This window comes from Rhinopithecus roxellana, chromosome 19 (assembly GCF_007565055.1).
Source record: "Rhinopithecus roxellana isolate Shanxi Qingling chromosome 19, ASM756505v1, whole genome shotgun sequence".
Lineage (NCBI taxonomy): Eukaryota > Metazoa > Chordata > Mammalia > Primates > Cercopithecidae > Rhinopithecus > Rhinopithecus roxellana.
In genome coordinates this window covers 71,432,048-71,453,271 of record NC_044567.1, presented here as the reverse complement: position 1 = coordinate 71,453,271, position 21,224 = coordinate 71,432,048, and the positions used below count along the sequence as shown (strand labels likewise).

The 21,224-nt window shown below is 55.3% G+C and overlaps 1 protein-coding gene and 1 long non-coding RNA gene across 4 annotated transcripts in view; one reads left to right on the top strand and one right to left on the bottom strand.

Annotated features, from left to right (window-relative positions):
• The window catches only part of NTN1 (netrin 1), a 247,015-nt gene that overhangs the window by 5,368 nt on the left and 220,423 nt on the right, over nucleotides 1-21,224 (bottom strand). For all 3 annotated transcript variants that reach the window (XM_030923462.1, XM_030923461.1, XM_030923460.1), the window contains exon 6: nucleotides 13,923-13,997. In XM_030923462.1, the coding sequence (XP_030779322.1) occupies nucleotides 13,923-13,997 (75 nt within the window). The remainder of the gene's footprint in view (nucleotides 1-13,922; nucleotides 13,998-21,224) is intronic.
• On the top strand, nucleotides 12,603-16,180 carry LOC115894831. Its single transcript, XR_004055030.1, has 3 exons — nucleotides 12,603-12,713; nucleotides 14,929-15,092; nucleotides 16,056-16,180. It is a non-coding gene; the product is annotated as an uncharacterized LOC115894831 (long non-coding RNA).

The window sequence follows — 21,224 nt, the reverse complement described above, 5'->3', positions numbered from 1 at the left end:
AAAACCAGGGCTGGGACGTGGTAACTGGAACCCTGGATGCTGAATGGGTTGGGCTGACTGGAAGCGTAACCGAGCCCTGGTGCCCCACCATGGGGAGGAGGCGGGTGCCTAGAGCAGATGCCCAAGGGAAAGCAAGAAGAGAGTTCCAGGGCGGCCAGGAGTGGCCTCCACTGTCCCAGCCTAGGCACCTGGCTGAGCTTTGTCTCCTGCGCTTGCAGCCCATGGGCCACCCCACTTCTCTGCAGTAAACCCTCCTTTCCTGCAGCCAGCCACAGAGCTCAGGGAACAAGGCTGCAGGTGGGTGGGGCAGCAGCGGCCCTCCCTCTCAGCATTTCTGGGGTTCACAGGAAGGTCTTTCATGCCAAGAACTCTCTCAGCCACCAGGGCAGTGTAAGCCAAGAGGACTGGCTTCCCTTGCCCTAACCCACACCTTCCTCCGCCCCACAGCAGACGTCCACTTGGGGCTCTGGAGGGCTGGCCGTGGCTCCGAGGAGGTGAGAAAGCGGCTGAGGGCCAGGTCCGTGGGGGCCAGGGTCACCAAGGGCAGCCGGCAGCAGTGTGGAGCTGGTTCCGGCCGAGGGGTCAGGCTGAGTGCCTTGAGCACTTCTCTTGGTCAAGGAGGGCAGAAGTAGAATCAGAGAGCCAGACCCTGGGGAGGAGACCAGCCCTGTCCCCTGGGAGGTAGGCACAATCAGGCCTGGCCTGTCCAGCCCTGGGTGGCTTTTCAGCTGCTGCTTCCCGCGTTCCTGGCTGCAGTGCAAGGTACCCGAGTGAGCATCTGGGTCCTCCTTCCTGGGGTACCTCAACTTCCTCAGAGTCCCAGTGTTGACCCATGACCAGGCCATCAAAGGCAACCTGAAGAATGGGGAGCTCCAGGTCACAGCCTCTGCTTAGATTCCTCCAGAGGGCAACCTGTTGCCCCACGGGAGCCCTGTCCTCTGTCCAGACCCCAGTCCATCCAAAACCTCCCTCCCCAGCTCCAGTCTGGGCCCAGGAGCCACCATAGCCTGTGAGCTCTAGGCCTTCTGAGGACCCTGCATTGTCACCACCCCAGAAAGTTAGTGGCAGGAGTAGATGGGAACTGACAGATGCCCCTCCTTGCAGATTTGGGGGACTTCCTGCTGGGATCAAAGCTCCCCGCCCAGGCCAGGTTGGAGAAAAGCTGTCCGGCCGGTGCAGAAGCTACAGATGCTCATTCATCTGCCTGTTGGGAACTGACACATGGCAGGAAAGGCCCAGCCCGGAATAAACAACTTGCAGGCTGGGCCCTGGGGGAGTGGCCGCGGCACAGACTCGGGGGGCTGCTGGCCCTTCTCCTTTCCCTGGCAAGGCCTGAGTGTGTGGGACACCTCCGCGGGGAAGCTTCCGGCCTCCTGGAGGTCTCAGATTTATGGGCTGCTCGAGGTGGGCCCCCAGTGGCTCCAGCAGCTTCCTCCTCTGAAGGAGGCTGGGGTGGTCAGCCTCACCCCTCCCCCACCCAGCCATACCTTCCTGTTGGGCCAGTCCAGCTAGGGGAGGCTTGTCACCCATCTGCCTCGGAGACAGCGGCCAGGACAAATGGGGGGGAGAATAGGAACCCCACAGAAACCATGAAAGCCGCGCAGCCCCATAAATCTCCCGCTGTGGAAAGCGTGTCACGAGCTGCAGCTGCTTTCCTGAAACGCAACTCTGAGCACATGCTTCCCAGGCCCTGCGAAGGGAGGAAGGGCCGCCAGAGCCAAGGTTTGGTCTCAGTGATGCTCATCTGCCCTCTCCCGACTTCCTACCAGGGAATGTGGGAGAGGGGCCGCCACACCTGGGATAGGGGGGTCACTGTGAGGGGCCACCACACCTGGGATAGGGGGTCACTGCGAGGGGCCACCACACCTGAGACGGGAGGTCACTGGGAGGGGCCGCCACACCTGAGACAGGGGAGGTCACTGTGACCCCTGCCTAGTCTACATCAAACGAGACAGGGCTGGAGGCTCACTGTGGCCAGGCCTGGCAACTGCCACCGCTGCCCTAAGGCGTCCTCAGGGATCTCCTGCCATGTGCCTGCCACCGGGGCCCTGCCGCAGAACTTGGACAAGATAAGGATACCCAACTTAGAGCTGGCTGAAGGTTCCCTTCAACCAAAGACAGAACAGGATGGCCCTCTCACACAGAACTGAAAGCAGTGTGGATGCTGCCTCAGTTTCCCATGCTAGGTCCTGGTGCTTGGGCTCTGTTTCTGGAAAGGGAGAGGGGTTAGCTGCCTGAGACCATTTGTCTACCTGGGGGTCCCCGGAGGACAGGACATTAGGAGGTCTTAGAGCCAGACCCCTGGGGAGAGGACCAGCCCTGTCCCCCTGGGAAGTGGGCACAGTCAGGCCTGGCCTGTCCAGCTCTGCACCCCGAGGCTCATCAGTGAAAAGAGATCAGGGGACTGGCACCCTTCTTTGCAAGAGGCTTAAGTAGGGGAGTGGATCTGGGCCCTGCCCCAGCTGGGGCGCCCTCGGCATGGGGGCTGCTGCCTCCAGCACAGCAGCCCGGGAGAGAGCCTGCTGCCCAGGGAGGAAGCCGCAGCTGCCTCCTTCTCCTGTTAGGAGGAACTGAAACAGCCTGAAACAGCCTGGCTGTCTCCGAATTCCATGCTTGTCCCCCCGACCCTTGACGGGGCTGGGCCCACCAGAGGCAGGGACATGGCTGTCAGAGTCATCCTGGAGGATGGATAGTGCTCCCCTCCGCTGAGGCCCTCCCACCTCTGGCTCAGCCCCAGTGCTCCCAGGCTGGCTGGATCAGCCAACCAGCTCCTTGCACAACAAAGGCATCGGTGAGGGCAGGGCTGGTGGGACATGCCATAGAGAACCACCCAGTAGGAGGATGGAGCAGTGAGCATCCCCCCCCCAACGCCGGCACCCTCAGCAGCAATGGGGGCCCAGCCTCCAGAGGAGGGAGAGTGGGAAATCCAGCCTCCCTTGGCGTGGGCTCAGTCCAGTCCACCTTCAGCTCCCTCCGGGGCTCCCAGAAGGCTTAGTGTGGAGGGTGTTTCAGCCTGAGGCCCACCAGACCTGCAGATGTAGATTAATACCACCCCACAGAGCGGGAGTGGCCCGTGTGGAGGGTGTTTCAGCCTGAGGCCCACCAGACCTGCAGATGTAGATTAATACCACCCCACAGAGTGGGACTGGCCCGGCTGAGAACCTCAAACACTGCCCATTTCCCCACCAAGGTGCTACCTCTAGCAAGCCCTTTGCCCGATAGCCAAGAGCATCCCCTCTCCACAAGCTGGGCTGGCATTTCCAGGCCACTCTGGTGTGGAGCCCTGTCCCGTGTGGGATGAGCATCTTGGCTCGGAACTCCTGTCAGCTCTTAAAAGTCAAGCCATCTTCAAAATCTGCTTCCCTGAGACCTGAAGGAAGTAGCTGAGACCTAGGGGCCACAGCAGGGCGGGGGCAGAGCTGAGTGCTGCTGGATGAATTGATTCAGGGGCCAGGGCTTGCAGAGATGCCTCCCAAAGCTCCTGTAGGCTTCTTGGGAGGCTGGGGACCCCCCCGGGTACCCCACGGTATCTCAGAGGCCTGAGCCCAGCACACACAGAGCTGAGCCGGCAGGTTTGTGAAGACTCTGGGACAGGCCTTGGGGAGGAAACCCAGGAACAATGACAGAGGTGCTGAGGTCCTCAGTACCAAAGGCACTCATCCCAGGAGAGGGCCACCCGGAACACCTCACAAAATGCCCACCTGCGCTCTGCGTCGGCAGAGTGCTCTGTGGTCAGACACACAGGGCATGGCTGAGCCAGGAGAAGACTAGCATTTCCTGCTTGGTGTCCCCAGCCGCATACTCCGGGCACCTTGGACAGATCCCCACCCCTACTCTGAGCTTTGGTGTCCCTATCCGTAAAAGGGCAGGAGATATCGTTCATCAGATGCCTCTATGGCCCCTTAGAGCCCTCCCTCCCCACCCCTCCTTCCTAAAAACAGGATGCTCAGAGGAGAGGAAAACAGCATCGGGAGAGACAAGAGGAAGCTCCAGGGAGAGGACAGACGAGGGCCAGGAAGCTGGCCAGATCCCAGGGAGGGCCATTCTGGGGCCCACCTCTCCCCTCAGGGCTCCCCCTCTGTGGGATGGCAAGTCACTGTGCTGGGAAGGGCCGCATCCCCTCCAGAGCCGCCTGGGCCAGGAGGCCCCAGCATCGCAGCACCCTGCCCCCACCGGGCTCTCACCAGAGCGAGCTTCCTGTGGGCTCTGGGGCTTTTCCGTCGAGCCGTCATGGGGACCGACTGGCCCTCCCTGGCCAACCTGGTGGTCACCCGCATTCCACGACCTCAGGCTGACTCACACGGTCCCAGCTCCACATCTGGCCTCCATATGGGGCTGGCACTCTGGGAGAGGGGGGTCACATCTGGTGGGGGAAATCAGAGGATTCCCCAGGGGCCAGTGACCCCAGGGAAGGGTCAGCAAGCCTCCGAAACACCATGCCACGTGCTGCTGGCTGGTCTGCGTCCTGTCCCTGGACAGGGGGGCAATGCTCGGGGGAGGTGGCCTCTCGCAGCCATCACATCAGCTGCCTCTGGGCCCACAGCAGGGGCCCTGACCTTGGGGGACAGCCCCCAGGGTGCTCCCCTAACATCTGTGCCCACATCCAAGACATAGTAACTTCATCCCTACCAAGGGGCTGATAACCTGTCCAGCTTTCCGCACTTGAAGGAACTGAGCCTGATCAGGAATAGCCATTGACTTCAAGGTCAAGAAAAGGAGAGAGGGGGCTACTGAAGGGGAGAGTCCATCATTTGCTGTGAAGCAAGCTGAGGCTAACTGGAGACAAGCGGTGGGAATGGTGAGACCGCCCCCCCTCCCCACTCTGGCTCATCTGATTCCCAGCCTGAGCGACCGGACAAGGGCTGAGCCAGGACTGGGATCCATCCACCAGCACCTCCACCAGCCCCAGTCACCACCACCTGCCACGCTCTGACCCACATCAGCTCCACAGTGAGCCACGGTCATTCCCCCCACTGCCTCTTCTCCATGCCCGCCTCCATTCCAGCTAGGTCTCCCCACTCACCATCAGGGGTCTTCCTGGAAGCTTCCTCCAACACGCAGCCATACCCATCACCAATTCCACCTCTGCCATCACCACCCACCACCACCACCATCCCTGCCACTATGCCCAGTGCCCGTGCTGCACCATCTCGGACATCCCCACCACCACAGTGCCGGCTCCCGCCTGTTTGCCCACGAAGATGTCTCTGTGGCCTCTCCTCCAAGGCTCCTCCAGAGTCAGGGGCCCCGTTGGGGTCCCAGTTCTTGAGTGTTCTAAAGGACTGCCGCGCCTACTCCTGCTGTCATAAGCCTTGCCTCCCGGGTGTGGGAGAGAAGCAAGGTCTCAGCCGTGGACTACCTAATCCTCCGCATGGTATTTTATCTTGTTGAGTCTCAGCGTTCCATCGACAGGAATGAAAATCCCTCCCTCGCAAGGTGTCTGTCTGTGGAGATTAAATAAGGATGAGCACCAAGGCTGTGATGTGCCTGGTCTGGGGCCCAGCAGCGGGAGGGAACGGTTGTTGGATGGGCAAGCCCTCTACTTGGTTTCCACTGGCTTGGGAGGTGCCGGGGCACACAGAGGGTACGGTGATGCAAATCAGAATTCTGCCCAGGTCCCCAGGACCACTGCTTCCACGGACCCCTAAGAGAGCACACATGCACACGTGTGCACACAGTCACACACAGTCACACAATCACACACGCATAGTCACACACAGTCACACACACACACACACAGCTGAACAGACTCAGCTTCTCCCCACAGATGCCAACAGAACATCCTCCTTGAGTTGTATCCTCAGAAATCATCCTTGTGGGATGTCAGGCGGAATACTCGAGACGAATCGTCCTGTGAGAAGCATTTTGATTTTTCCATCTGGTGGTGCCAAAATGTCTTTCAACAAAAGGGGTGACTAATAAACATTTCTGGGAACGAATAACTTTTCCAAGAACTGGCAGAAGTGAGATGATCTCACCTTTCAGAATGGGAGCTCTCTGTCTTCCCCAAGTCTCAGGGAGTAGGAAGAGGCCAGCGGCAGCACCCAGGCCACCTGAGGCAGGGGATGGGGGCATGGGTGGGAGCCCCTGCGTGTCCACGTGAGCCGGAGTGGGGGTGAGAGTGGCTTCGGTACACGGATGCAACTGATGAGGCCAACAATGGCCTCTCTCCAGCCTCCCTGGGCCCCACACTGCACTGAACACTCGGCTCATACTCTTCTCCCGTTTCCCCGTGCTATGCCTGGCTTCTTACTTGGAGACATTCCTCCCTCCACCTGGGAGCCCTGCTTTGCCCAGTGAGCACTGGTTACTCAGGTTCCCTCCTCCAGGAAGGCTTCCCACCCTCGCCCTCTCTAGAGAATGGGCCACACTGTGTGTGCCCACCTCAGGCTGCAACCCGGCCACACCCCTCCTTCTGTGGCTCTTGTCTGTGTTGGTCTCCCCTCCTAGACTGGAAGCTCTCCGAGGGTCAAGACTGAGCCTCACGCAGACCTACAAGCTCAGCACCCAGGGCAGGATGGGGCCCACAGCAGGCGCTCAATGAATGGGCGTGGAGGGGCGGCTGGGGGTGGAAACAGGTGTGCGAGGGGCCAGGACTTCTCGGGATGTGCATTGCTGTGACGGTGTATGTGTAATGGTGTGTGCATGTGTGTGACAGGGTACGCCTGTGTGATGCTGTGTTTGTGTGGTGATATGTGTGTAGTGATGGGGTGTGTGTGATGGGGTGTGCATGTGTGATAATGTGTGATGTGTGTGTAGTGGTGTAGTGTGAATGTGTGTGATATCTGTAATGTGTATGTGATTGTAGGCATGTGTGATGGAGTGTGCGTGTGATAATGTGTGATGTGTGTAGTGGTGTAGTGTGTGAATGTGTGATATGTATGGTATGTGTAATGTGTGATTGTAGGCATGTGTGATGGTGTATGTGGTAGTCGTGCCTGTGTGATTGTGTGTGTGATGGTGTGTATATCTGATGTATATGGTGTGTGTGATGTATGTGTGCATGTGTGGTATGTGTGCCTGTGTGATAAAGTCTGTGTGATGACGAATCTATTCGATGTGTGTGGGGTGTGTGTGCACGCGTGTATGTGTGCCTGTATGATACAGTGTGTGTGTGTCTGTGTGTGATGGTGTATCTGATGTATAGGGTGTGTGTGAGGTATGTGTGCATGTGTGGTATGTGTGCCTGTATGATACAGTGTGTCTGTCTATGTGTGATGGTGTATCTGATGTATAGGGTATGTGTGAGGTATGTGTGCACACGTGTGGTATGTGTGCCTGTATGATTGTGTGTGTGTCTATGTGTGATGGTGTATCTGATGTATAGGGTGTGTGTGAGGTATGTGTGCATGTGTGGTATGTGTGCCTGTGATAAAATGTGTATGTGATGGTGTATCTATTTGATGTGTGTGGTGTACGTGTGCATGTGTGCGGTACGTGTGCCTGTATAATTGTGTGTGTGATAGTGTGCATATCTGATGTGTGGTGTGTGCACATGTGTGCCTGTGTGATAGTGTGTGATGGTGTATCTGATGTGTGTGGGGTGTGTGATGGTGTGTTTGATGTGTGTGACAGTCTGTGTTTGATGTGTGACGGTGTATCTATGCATGCGTGGTGTGTGTGCCTGATTGTGTGCATGTGTGTGGTGTGCGCGATGTGTGTGATAGTGTGCGTGCCTGTGTATGATAGCTTGTGTATCTGTGTTTGATGTGTGGTGTATGATGGTATGTGTGCGTCTGGTGTGTGTATGCCTGTGTGATCAAGTACGTGTGGTGTGTGTGGTGTATGTGTATGATGTGTGTGATGTGTGTGATGTGTTTGTGTGTGCCCGTATGTGGTATCTGTGTGATTGTGTGTATTTGATGTGTGTGGTGTGATAGTGTGTGCACGCATATGTGCCTGTGTGCATGCATGTGTGGTATGTGTGATAGTGTGTGGTTTATGTGTTTGATGTGTGTGGTGTGTGCCTGTGATAAAGTACGTGTGGTGTGTGATGGTGTGGATGTGTATGATGTGTGTGTGACTGTGACAGTCTGTATCTGTGATGTGTGGTGTGCCTGTGTGATAAAGTGTGATGGCGTGTGTGGTGTGTGTGATGGTGTGTGCATGCGTGTGTGGTATGTGTGCCTGTGAGTGGTGTGGACGGGAGCACACTGGTTGTGTGAGATGTGGAAGGCAGTGCAGACAGGAGGAGGTGAATGATGATGGAACAGTGGAGCTTCCCGCCAGGAGCACGGGGACGGGATGGGTGGAAGGGAGATGGGAAGGGAAGAGGAGGAGGCAGAGGGGTTCTGCCAAGGAAGCCTCTTGGCTTGGTGGGGTGTGAGGCGGGGCCTCGTGGGGCAGGGCTGGGACGCTCCAGTCCCCTGGCGGTGGTTTCCGGGACTGTGGTTTCAGGTGTGTGCTGTGTGACCACAGGGCAGGTGCCTCCAGCAGGGCTGTGCTCCGCCTGTATCTGAGCTGCCCCACAGGATGCCAGCTGTGTGGTGGGCATGCACGCACCCACCCACTCCACTCACTCGCCGCCACTCACTCGCCACCTCCTCGCAGAGGAAGGGTCCCTCCAAGGCTGGGCTTTCCTGAGAAGCTGGCAGGAATCACGAATACGCTTGAAAATGATAAAACCTGTCTTCTGGGAACACCTGCTCCGCACTCAGCCTCCCTGGCAGCTCTCCTTCAAGCATTCGCAAGAAGAGCCGGACCCCTAGAGGGCAACAGAGGACTGAGTGCCCCAGGAGAGGGCAGCCAGGTGACCTGAGACAGCCTCCCCATGGCCCCCGCCCCTTAGACACGGTGCCTGCTGTGGGCAGGGGACACGGCCAGGGTCTCACTTAGAAGGATATCATGTGCCCTGGACTACATCTCCATGTGACAGATGAGGAAACCGAGGCCCCGGCGGCGAAGCTCCCTGTCCAGTCACACAGCAAATTAGGAACCTGCGTCCCCAGAGCTCCCTTCGGTCCTGGGGTCCCTCCAATGTGAGTGGCATGACAGGACCTTGGCACTGAGGCCCACCTCAAATCCCTTTGCCTTGCTTTGTGCCTCCAAGCCCACCGGAACTGGGCTCTGGCTCACTGTGTGTGCCCAAGAGAACACGGGGCAGGGCCGGTGCCCCGAGCCCGCAGGCCCCTTCTCACCGGCTCCCACCGCCCCACCCTTCTACCCTCTGGCCGCTGCCCAGGTCCGCGGAGCCCCAGACCCGCACTCTTCAGCCGCACAAGGGCAAGGCCCAGCCCGCGAGGCCTGGAGGAGGAAGGGGGTCCGGGGCTGCTGGCAGCCGGGCCTGCTCTTCACCCAGCAGGGGCAGCAAACCCGAGGTTCTAATTAGCGGCGGCTTCTGGAACATCCAAGTGCTCTGGGTGAAGGAAACGTGTTTCCTAATTGGCCCCCTGCCGGGTGTCAGTCAGAGAGTGGGGATTACGCAGCCTCCGAGGGAGCCCCTGCCCGGCCCGCCCGGCCTGGCCTCCCCTGCTCTCTCATCCCCAGGCCAGCTCCCTCCTGCCCTCCGCCTCCTGGTCACCTTCTCCCTGGGCTGGCCCAAGTCTGTGTGGGAGGGACACCCCCTTACACACCTTCTCAGGGGGGCCAGGGACTCCCATGACTCATGGGAGATTCTCCATAGAGGCCAGCAGAGCCCACTGGAGGCCTCGCCCCAGCCTCAGAGAAAGCTGTGGGCCTGGCGTCCTCAGGGCCCCTGCCAGCCCCTGTGGGGCCACTCACTCCTTTCTGACCAAGCACACTCCCCAAGGCCCTGTCCCCCAACTCTGCAGGGCTCCTCTGAGCCCTCCGCAGAAGCCCGTGCAATCCTTTTCCAGACACTGTTCTTGGCCTGCCTCCTGCCTGAACACACAGGCTGAGCTGGGAGTGGGGAGGACTCCCCAATTTTTTTTTTTTTTTTTTTTTTTTGAGACAGTCTCACTCTGTTGCTCAGGCTGGTGTGCAATGGCACAATCTCAGCTCACCGCACCCTCCACCTCCCGGGTTCAAACAATTCTCCTGCTTCAGCCTCCCTGGGATTACAGGCGCACATCACCACACCCAGCTAACTTTTTGTATTTTTAGTAGAGACAGGGTTTCACTATGTTTGCCAGACTGGTCTCGAACTCCTGACCTCATGATCCGCATGCCTCAGCCTCCCGGAGTGTCCCCAACTTTTAAGTGACCACAGGAGTCCCAGGAACAGTCCTGGAACCAGAAACACCCCACCACTCCCAGGGCTGAGGAATGCCAGGGACAGTGTCAGTCCTGGCTGTGGAGTCACAGGCTTGGAGCGTGGTGAGGAGGACATGAAAGCTAGTGGTGCCAGAGCCCCAGCCCCTATCATCTCCCTGGGGGGATCCCACTGTGCCCCACCCACCCACCCACCCCCCGCCACCTGCTCTTCCTCCAGCCTTGTCTTGCAGCAGAAATGTAGACAGCCGGGTGAGGCGCGTGGGCCGTGGGTGTCAGGGCAGGAGCCGGGTAACCACCATGAGGTCTAGAAAGGTGAGCACATGGGGCTGGCTCACAGCTCTCTGCAGGAATTGTGATGGGAAGGAAAAGCTCAAGGAAAGCCCCTTTGGAAGGAGCGGGAGGCCGGGCCACTGCCTGGCTGGGTGACTGGGCAAGTCACCTCACCCAGCCAGGCCCGTGTCACTGCCTATGACCTGAACCTGAAGTCCACCGTCCCTGCCACCTGCTTCGCTGATAACCCATGAGGGAGTCGGGTGTTGGGCAAAGGGAAGGCTGAGTCAGGGAACAGAAGGTCCGATGGCACCCTGAGGCTGTGCCCCACCCTTCCCCGACAAAGAGAGATGCCCCCCATTGCCCAGGGCTGCTACAACAGGGCAGGACGCAGGGAAGGCCTAAGGGGGCTCATTCGAGTCTATGAAAGGAGGGTGTCGGGTTCAGCAGACAGAGAGAGGCTGCCTGGAGAGAAGGGGTGAGGGGCCAGGAGAGCTCTGAGGGGCCAAAGTGCCCCCTGGAACATTGTTAGGGAGGCAGAATTCACTGGAAGGAACAAAGTCAGAGGACAAGAAAACCAGGTTGAGTCAAATACAATCCGGTGGAACACAGGATCGGCTTTGGGCAGTTTTACAAGCCCCATTTTCATGATTTCACTTAAAATCATGAAAAACAGAGCAGAGGCTGTGAGTCCCTGCCTTCCTCCCTGCTCCTAGCTGCCTCTCCACAGTGTAGCTGCTGAAAGGGTTATTCAAGACTAAAACCAAACCAAACAGGCGATCAAAACAATCCATCCCCCAAGCAAGCCCACCTAATCCTCTCCCTTCCCCTCCTACCTCCTTGCTGAGATTACCCCTAGGCCTTGTGCAGGGAAGGATAGGGAGAGGAGAAGCAGAGGGCTTTCCCTCTGCAACCCGTAACTCCTCTGGGTCCGCTGCTTTGCTAGGAGGACAGTGCTGTGGTGCCCAGGTCCAAAGCCTAGGAAGGCTGCAAAAGCCTTGGGCCTCCAGCTCAAGTCCTCATCTCGCAGGAGGGCTGCCAAGGGGAACGGGGAGAGGCGTGCCCCATGGCCCACCTCACAGTCCCCAGGGGACACTGAAGACCCAGGGCTGGGAGGATGTAGTCCCTGCAGCTCCGGGGCCATATGTGCTTTTTTTTTTTTTTTTTTTTTTTTGAGATGGAGTCTCACTCTGTCGCCAGGCTGGAATGCAGTGGTGTGATCTCAAGCTCACTGCAACCTCTGCTTCCCAGGTTCAAGGGATTCTCCTGCCTCAGCCTCCTGAGTAGCTGAGATTACAGGTGCGCGCCACCACACCCAACTAATTTTTGTATTTTTAGTAGAGATGAGGTTTCACCATGTTGCCCAGGCTGGTCTCAAATACTCACCCTCAAGTGATCTGCCCACCTCGGCCTCCCAAAGTGCTGGGATTACAGGCGTGAGTCACCACACCCAGCCCTGAGCTCCTTTCAAAACAAGCCGGGGCCCCTACTTTCCGGGCATGGAGACAGCACTTCCTTTAACTTAATGTAACTGCAAGTTTGATTTCTAAATCCAGGTTTGTTTTCCCGTGGGAGTCAGACGTTTCCGCACTGCCCTGGGATGTATACAGCTTAACGCGGCTTTTAGGAATTGACTGTGGACCCCTGGAGGGCCTTGAACGTCGATGCCCATGGCCTGGCAGCTTCTGAATTGATGCATAATACGTGCCAGCTGCTCTTCTTCACCCTGTGGGAGGCCAGAAGGCCTGTGGGAAGTGGGGCTGGATTACTGGGGTCTTACCCTGGCTTCAGTATGTGTGTTGGGAGTGTGCGTATGAACTCTCACATACACACACACAATAAATGAGAACATTTTAGAAGTTCTCCAGATTCCTTTGGATACCTTTGGGCCTCGTCATTTATTTCACTATGCTAAAAGGTCCTGACCACTGTCCTTATTAAAGAAGAAAGCCTTGTTTTCAAGCAACCGGCCCAGTTAGGATCTCCATGAGGCCTGAGTCCCAGGGCAGGGCTGCCAGACGCTCACGGGGTCAGGGAAGGGACGGAGCTCAGATTCGGGACGGTGAGGCCTCCTCCACAGGTGGCCTTCGCTTCTCACCCCACTTCTTCCACCGCCTTTTCCTCCTTCCTCCCCTTTCCCCACCAGCTTCCTTTGGATGCAGAGGTCACTGTTTGCTGGGAGCTTGTTAGGCACCTGTGCTGTGTCCTCCCAGTATCCACTCAGCAAATGGCATCATCTCCATCTTACGGATGAGGAAACTGAGGCTCAGGTAAGCAATGGGACTCATCCCAGATCCCCTGAGAAGCATATGATTAGGACAGTCTTGGGAAGCTGAGCAGAACAAAGAGGTCGTTCTGCCTTCCCAGAGGCGGCCAGGAGGTGCTGGGGCTGGCAGGGCCACTGAGGGGACGGGGGCTGCACCTCCTGGGGCCAGCTACAGATGGGACAGGAAAGATGGGCTATGTCCAGCTGGAGTGAAGAGGAAGACGGAGGGAGGTGGGCAGATATAGACTGTTGTGGGCCCAGAAGAGGGTGACCAGCCCCAGGCTCAATCCCTGGCCCACCAGGTCAAGGAGAGGCCCCATGCCAGAAAGAACCACGCCTGGATTCAGGAGCCCTGAGCCTGGGGCTCCTTCCTGGCCTATGGTGCGGGGGGGCCTCAGCCACGCAGGGGCCTTGCCAGTGGTCAGCTGGACAATACTTTCGGGGTTTCTGTTTGCGTCCCTCGTTCTGAAGAGCCCCCGCCACCAGCCCCAGCTCTTTACACACACCTGCCTGCTGGCCATTGCGGGGCCCTCCTCCTGCAGGCTCCCAGACCGTCTCCACCCTCCACAACCACCGTGAGGGCAAGTGGACAGGACACACCCTTCCTGGGAAGGGAGCCTGAGGTCACAGGTGACAAGCAATCTCTGCAGGTGGCCCCCAGGACTGTCTGCCCCGTAGGTCCGGGCACTGGAACTTCCGGTGCATAGGAATGAGGGGTGAGCCATTTACAGCGCAGACTTCCGGCCCCGCTACAGCCTGGCGGAACATTTGAAATGCACCGGGGAGCTCCCAGCCCCCGTCTCATGCCCAGAGAGCTTCCCTTTGAGCAACGTGGACTCGGTTCAAATCCCCGCAGTACCATCCAGACACAGAAGACCAGAGAGGTATAGCCACTGATCTGTGGCCACACAGCCCATCAGGGGCAGAGTCAAGGCCAGAGGCCAGCCTGGGTGTCCCAGGCTCAGGGGGGTGAAGGGGAGAAACCAGGCCGCTGGGCTCCTCATGCCCCCTATCTCTTGAGGGCCAAGGAGGAAAAGATGAGAAATTCCCAGGATGAGAAATTCCCAGGTATGGGATCCGTCCGGCTAGTTCCCATCGGTCACAGGGTCTCCACGACCAACACCCACCGGGAGCCAGCTGCACCCCAGCCCCAGCGCCTTGCTGGTCACGTGGCCCCCTCCCATCCTCCCCACACAAGGGGACTCTCACTCACCATAGTCCTTCTTGCAGTACTTTTTCATGTTAATCTTCAGCTTCCCCTTGGAGGCCTTGCAGTAGGAATCGCAGTCTGCAGTGGGGTGGGGGGAGCACAGACAAAAACTAATTAGGCTGGCGATGAATAGGCTGGCGGGCAGAGTAGGAGGCCACCTCCCTAAATAGCCAGAGGCCTGTGATACCCATGGGCCAGGCCAGGCGGGCAGGCGGCCATTCAGGACAGGACTGGGCTTCTAAAGAGGCCTGAGGGACAAAGGGCCCCCATCTGACCCACCCACCCCCTCCCTGGCCTGACGAATCCTTTAGCCACCGCCTGCAGCCGCCCTGGCCTCCGTGAGAGTCTCGGGGGGCTCCTGCCACCCAGGGCTTCTGAGCACCACACAGAATCTCCCTATTCTTAAGACGCAACTGGAGCCTGATTAAAGCCGATAGAGGCCTCATTGTCACCCCGCGCCCCGGGTCTGTGTCAGGCGCTGGCTTTCATGGCGCAGAGCCTCTGGCTGGGGTCAGGTCTCAACAAAAGAGGTCACGGGGGAAATTAGCAGCCCATGAAGCATTAGAAAACCCCTTTGGCGTCCACTCTACTGGAGTGTGCAAATAAAATGCCTGACGAAGACGAGTTCAGTTCTAATGGGCCCTACTGCTGAGAGGCAGGGCTGCTGGGCCTGCGTCCACTGCGTATCACTGGGCAATTCCAGGGCCCAGCCGAGAGCCAAGCAGGATGTGCGGGGCACCAGGGCCTGCCAGCCCTTGGGACTGTGTCAACCCCCAAATGCAACTTCCTCACTTCAGCCCAACCATGGCCTTTCCCTGCCAGCCATCGCTGTTCTTTGAACAAGGAGACATAATTCCTTCGCTAAGTGTGTGTGTGTGTGTGTGTGACAGCTTCACGTGACGGCACAGCCCATCGCAGAGGCCCAGCAAATCTCCCCCGTCTGCCCTGCCCCCAGCACTCAGCAGGCAGGATCTCATTCAATTCTCATAACCCTTCTTTGATGTTGTAGGTACCATTCCCATTCTGCAGACAAGAAAACTGAGGCTCAAAGAGGGTAAGCCGCCTGCCCAGTGCACGCCGGGTAGCTACCGTCAAGGCTGGCCTGAGATGCCAAGATCCCTGCACTCTTGGTTAGGCGATACTCGGACAGATTCCCCCTCATTGTGAGCAGAGGTGAGCTCAGAGCCAGGCATGAGGAATGCCCTGTATTTTAGCAATTCCCAGACTGCCGAGGGGAAGACCAGCCAGGCTGGCCTTCGGGAAGGAGTGGGGAGCTGCAGGGGGCCCAGGCTGTTCTAGAAGCAGTGGTGGCATGGGTTGGTAGAAGTCGGCTGGGTGTGTGTCCCAGTGAGGGGTTAGGAAAAGAGGACCAGGCGTGGAAAGAGTCAACATACACGTGCACACACATGGGCGGCTGCTCCAGGGGTAGGTGACAGCCTCTATCCCGCAGAGGTCAAGGTAGGCGAGGAGTGATTTGTGTGGGAGCACAAGGGGAAGCGCAAGCAGGAAAGCAGGGAGTGTTCAGGGAGCCTCTCCAGGGCTGGCCTCTGGTGGCTGCAGCCTCCATCAAGGTCCTGGGATGCATTGACTGATGCCTCAATGAAGATCAACGCAGCTCCATCCCACTACCTTGGGGGCCCTGGGTGTGCCAGCCTCTTGGGGCCCCCAGTTAGGAACCAGTCTGGGGAAATGGGAGAAAAACAGCCCTGCTTCCTGCTGCCTATGATCTGAGCCCTCGGAGCCCCTTCATGACACCCTGGCTCCACGACGCGGGTGGCCACAGTACCCATCCCTTCTGCCATCTGGATGGCTGCTTGGTTGCTGGAGTAGGGATTTCTTGAGGTGCAGGGACTGGGCTGTCCAGAGAGAGTGGCCCTCACTCTACTGCGGCCAAGCCTGAGAGGTTGGATGAAAGTGACGGCAGCCCAAACACGCAAGTCAACGGCGCCATCAGCACCACTGGCACCGCGGCCGCACTTCCCTGTGGGGAACAGCTGCTCTGGGCCGCATCTTTGCCAGCTCAGGGACAGATGACGCTCACAATAAAGCCACTGCTGGGGCTGAACCCAGGTTGTGCGTAAGTCCTGGCGATTCTGCGTGAGCTGGCTGAAATCCCTTCCTGCTTTCTCCACTTAGGGAAACGCATTGGAATGCACGCGGTGCGGAGTGACGTTCTCGCAGGGGCGGCCTTGAATCCATTCTCCTTGCCTTCTTGTTGATATTTTTATTATTATTATTTTTACAAAAGCCATCATCCCACACCAGCGCTTTCATTTCCAGTCAGGAGGAAATCCCTTTCACCTGCCTCCTCGCCATGGGCCAAGGCGCACTCCTTCAACTCAGCCTTGTAGATAGCACAGGCTGGGGCAGAGAGGGGGCCTTTGAGCACGTCAGCTCTTCAGAGCCTCAGGGATGCTTTGAGGAAGGGACTGCAGTGCCTGGCTTAGAACTGAGAGCTCAGAAAGGTTCCAGAGGAGGCTGCCAAAGGTAAGCTCCACCCCAGGGGGGCAGCAGGGAGGCAGATGAGTCCTGGGACAGCCTGCTCCTGTCCCTTCAGCGTCACTGTCCCAGCCTAGAAACCTCTACAGCTCTTCTCTCCAGAGCTAAGTGTCTACCTGGGACAGAGACTGCCCTAGAATGTGTGGCATCCATCACTGCCTAATTAGATCGCACTCCCAGGCCCTGCTTGACAAATCACAGTCATCACCCATGAATATCCAGTGTGTACCTCACTAATGGCAGCTACTCCCACGATACTAATGAGGCGCTGGGCACTGTTCTCACGGTTGATAAACTCGTCTTGGCCCTTCAATCAGGCCCCATTTTATAGATGAGAATCTAAGGCACAGAGATATTGGTGACTCACCAGGTCAAGGTCGTGTGCCCAGTGAGGCAGCCTGGCGGCCGAGTCCCTGCTCTTAACCTCCTGCTCCCAGTCCTGGCTCTGCAGTGGCATCACAATGCCTGGGTCCCGCTCCCAGGACTTTCTGATTTATTTGGTTTAGGGAGTGGCCTGAGTGTCTGAATTTTTAATGTTCCCCAGATGGTTCTAAAGCACAGCCAGGGTTAGAACCACAGTCTGAACCAATTGCGAGAGATGGGGACAGTCTCTGCATCCATGATTAGCACTGAGCACCCAGCGTGGCAGAGGAAAGATCCAGATAAGGTGGCTGCTGAGTCAAACTGGAGAGTGCTCTGAGAGAACCTCAGGCTGCTTGCCCTTACAGAAAATGACATCAGCCTCTGAGCATTTGGAGTTGCATTTGCTTTTTTTTTTTTTTTTTTTTTTTTTTGGTGTCTTTCCTTTCTGTCCACTGGAAATTCTTGTCAGATCAGTGTGCTTGTTGCAAAACGTCCCCTATGCCCTTCGGATTTGCTAGGAAAACAAAGACCAAGCTTGCTAGAACTGTATGTAAAATACAGGTAACTAGGCTTGGAAGGAGAGGCTGAAACATTCTCCCTTGGGTCAAGTGAATAACCTTCAGAACATGGACACTGTGACAGCTATTTGGCTACTTGTGGACTCTCTGTTTAGGTTGTATTCCAGATAGCTGAGGTCACTGGACAATGGCCCCCGAACAAGGAAAATGTTACTGTACGTTCTCTCTTTATGGTACACACAAAGCTACAGAGAATGCTTCAAGACAGACCAACCACAGCTTTAAAATGCAGCTTTGACTCCTTCTTCAAACTGGCATCTACTTGGCAGCCTCTCATGTAGCTCCTCCTTGTTTTGTTCCAAAATAGCCATCAAGACAATGAGAAAACCTGAACATTCACACTAGTGCCAAAAATGAAACTGATGATGACCCAACGCTGGGATCTGGGAGCAATCTCTAGTAATTAAAGGCAGATGGTGGTGGAATAAGCAAAACCTGTTCAGGTTTTACCTCAGGACACGGCTCTTTGTCTGATGAGCAGAAAGGTCCTGAAAAAAGGGAGGAGGACAGAGTGACAAGGACCAGAGAACAAATAAGCAGGAAGTGAGTGGGGGCAGTGGGGACGATCCCTCCTCCAGGGACGGGAAGTTTCAGAACTGGTGGGGACCAGAAGGACGGTAATACAGCAAAGATCTCACCTTGTATTTCTTTTCTTTTTTTTTTTTTTTGAGATGGAGTCACGCCCTGTCTGTCATCCAGGCTGGAGTGCAATGGCATGATCTCGGCTCACTGCAACCTTCGCCTCCTGGATTCAAGCGATTCTCCTGCCCCAGCCTCCCAAGTAGCTAGTACTACAGGCACACGCCAGCTCGTCCACCTAATTTTTTGTATCTTTAGTAGAGGCAGGGTTTCACCAAGTTGGCCAGGCTGGTCTCAAACTCCTGACCTCATGATCTGCCCGCCTCGGCCTCCCAAAGTGCTGGGATTACAGGCGTGAACCACTGCGCCCGGCTTCACCTTGTATTTCTCTCTAAATCATTGCAGAGAATCAGAAAATCAGGCAATGCAGAGAAAGGAAGAGCACTACCTCCACAGAGCAGAAGGAAATCCAGGGAAAGGCTGGTAGGAACAAGGAGCTGAAGACGGAGCTCTGCGCCTTCCTGGCCATCCTCCTTAAATCTGAGATGGGAATCCAGCCATTGCACTAGTATGTGGATCTGCAATTTTTTTCTTCTTCAAAGGACCAAACAGTGAATACATAGAGGACCATACAGTTGCTGTTGCAACTATTCATCTTTGTCACTTTATGTATGGCTTAAAAACAGCCATACACGATAGGCGTACATGCCAAATGGGCACAGCAGACTAAAAAGAGTAAAATGACACAGCCTCCATGAAGTAGGATAAGAAAGGCAGTAAGGGAGATGAAGCTGAGCTGAAACGAAAAGGATGATGTGTAAAAGAAAGAGTTGGAAAAAGATGAAATCCCTGTAGCACAATTAAAATCCCCTTCAGAAGGGCTGGGTGTGGTCTCACACCTGTAATCCCAGCACTTGGGAGGCCGAGGCAGGAAGATCACTTGAGGCTAGGAGTTCAAGACCAGCCTGGGCAACGCTGCAAAATCCCATCTCTTAAAAACATGAAATAAGACAGACAAACAAAAAGACCATAGCCAGGCGTGATGGCCACTCGGGAGGTGGAGGTGGGAGTATTGCTTGAGCCCAGGAGTTTGAGGTTATAGTGAGCTGTGACTGTACCATTGCACTTTAGCCTGAGTGACAGAGCAAAACTCTGTCTCTAAAAATAAATAAGTAATCCACTCTGAAAGCAGCAAAGATTCATGATACTGTAGAAAACTGATCCAGAAACATGGAGAATACATTGGAGAAACTCTTACAAAATTTAGAGGAAAAAGACAATTACATTTTTAGAAGGAAAGGGCTCACTGAAGTTTTCCAAAAATCAACAAAAGGGGACCAACATCCAGACACAGCTTTGCAAAACATATGAAATACCAGGATAAGAAAAGAATATATACAGATTAAAAAACAACAACAACGAGCCAGTGAGATGATCATGGAGCAATGTCTATAAGGTCTTAAGGGGAAAAATTTGTGACTAAGAATTTTATACCTAGCTAGACTGTCTTATATGTATGTAGGCCACAATAAAGAAAAGACATTCTCAAATGTGCAAGGGCTCAGAAAATGTTCCAATTATGCATCCTTTCTGAAATAAATACTTGAGAATGTTTTCCAACCAACTATGAAATGAATCAAAAGTAAGAGTTTACAGGGGAGAGTGATGGCATAAACACAAGGTGATGTGATTGACATCGCTGTGCTTACTGGTGATGAAAACTGAAACCAGTAAACATAGAGATGCCAAATTTGATTCTAAAACATAACGCAAATATCAAAAATTTTAACTGTTTGAAAGGGAACATCAGTGTCTCTCCTCCTCCATCCCCGTGTGTGTATGTGTGTGTGTGTCTGTGTATCTATCTAGTTATGTATATATAAAACATTTAAATTTAGTTTGAAACCAGATCACATTAAAAACTATGAAGTAGAATGAGGTGGGGAATAAAACCCTTTGTCTTAAGTATAGAGAATGTAAAAGATGCTATTTCATGCTCGATTCTGACAAGTAAGAGCTATTAGATCAACTAATGCTTCTGAAAAACCCAAAGATAATCACAGAACGCTGGCGAAAACGGAATATAAATTATAGCTAATATGCCAAAAGATAAAACAGAAAAAATGAAAAATATAAAAAGCAATTATGATAAATTAAGATCACAGAAGAGCAACCACTAAAGACAAAACAATGAAGGTAAATGGATCCAACTGCTCTACTGAAAAACTGAATTTAAAACAGAGCACTGGCCGGGCGCGGTGGCTCACGCCTGTAATCCCAGCACTTTGGGAGGCCGAGACGGGCGAATCACGAGGTCAGGAGATCGAGACCATCCTGGCTAACACGGTGAAACCCCGTCTCTACTAAAAAATACAAAAAACTAGCCGGGCGACGAGGCAGGCGCCTGTAGTCCCAGCTACTCGGGAGGCTGAGGCAGGAGAATGGCGTAAACCCGGGAGGCGGAGCTTGCAGTGAGCTGTGATCCGGCCACTGCACTCCAGCCCGGGCGACAGAGCGAGACTCCGTCTCAAAAAAAAAAAAAAAAAAAAAAAAATAGAGTACTATTTAAGGGGAATATAACCAAATAAAATGATTTTTTTTTTTTGAGATGGAGTCTCGCTGTATTGCCCAGGCTGGAGTACAGTGGCATGATCTCAGCTCACTGTGGCCTCCGCCTCCCAGGTTCAAGCGATTCTCCTGCCTCAGCCTCCTGAGTAGCTGGGACTACAGGTGCCCGCCACCACACCCGGCTAATTTTTTGTATTTTTAGGACAGACAGAGTTTCAACCATCTTAGCCAGAATGGTCTTGATCTCCTGACATTGTGATTCACCTGCTTTGGTCTCCCAAAGTACTGGGATTACAGGTGTGAGCCACCATGCCCGGCCTAAAGTGTTTTTTTGTTTGTTTGTTATGAGACGGAGTCTCACACTGTCACCCAGGTCGGAGTGCAGTGGCACGATCTCAGCTCACTGCAAACTCCACCTCCCAGGTTCATACCATTCTCCTGCCTCAGCCTCCTGAGTAGCTGGGACTACAGGCGCCCGCCACCACGCCCGGCTAATTTTTTGTATTTTTAGTAGAGACGGGGTTTCACCATGTTAGCCAGGATGGTCTCGATCTCCTGACCTCATAATCTGCCTGCCCTGGCCTCCCAAAGTGCTGGGATTACAGGCATGAGCCACCGCACCCGGCCTAAAGTGTTTTTTTTTTTTTTTTTTTTAAGAGCTCACAACTTAAGCAGTAGCAAAGGTGTATCAGCAAATGAAAACAAAAAAAAAAAATGA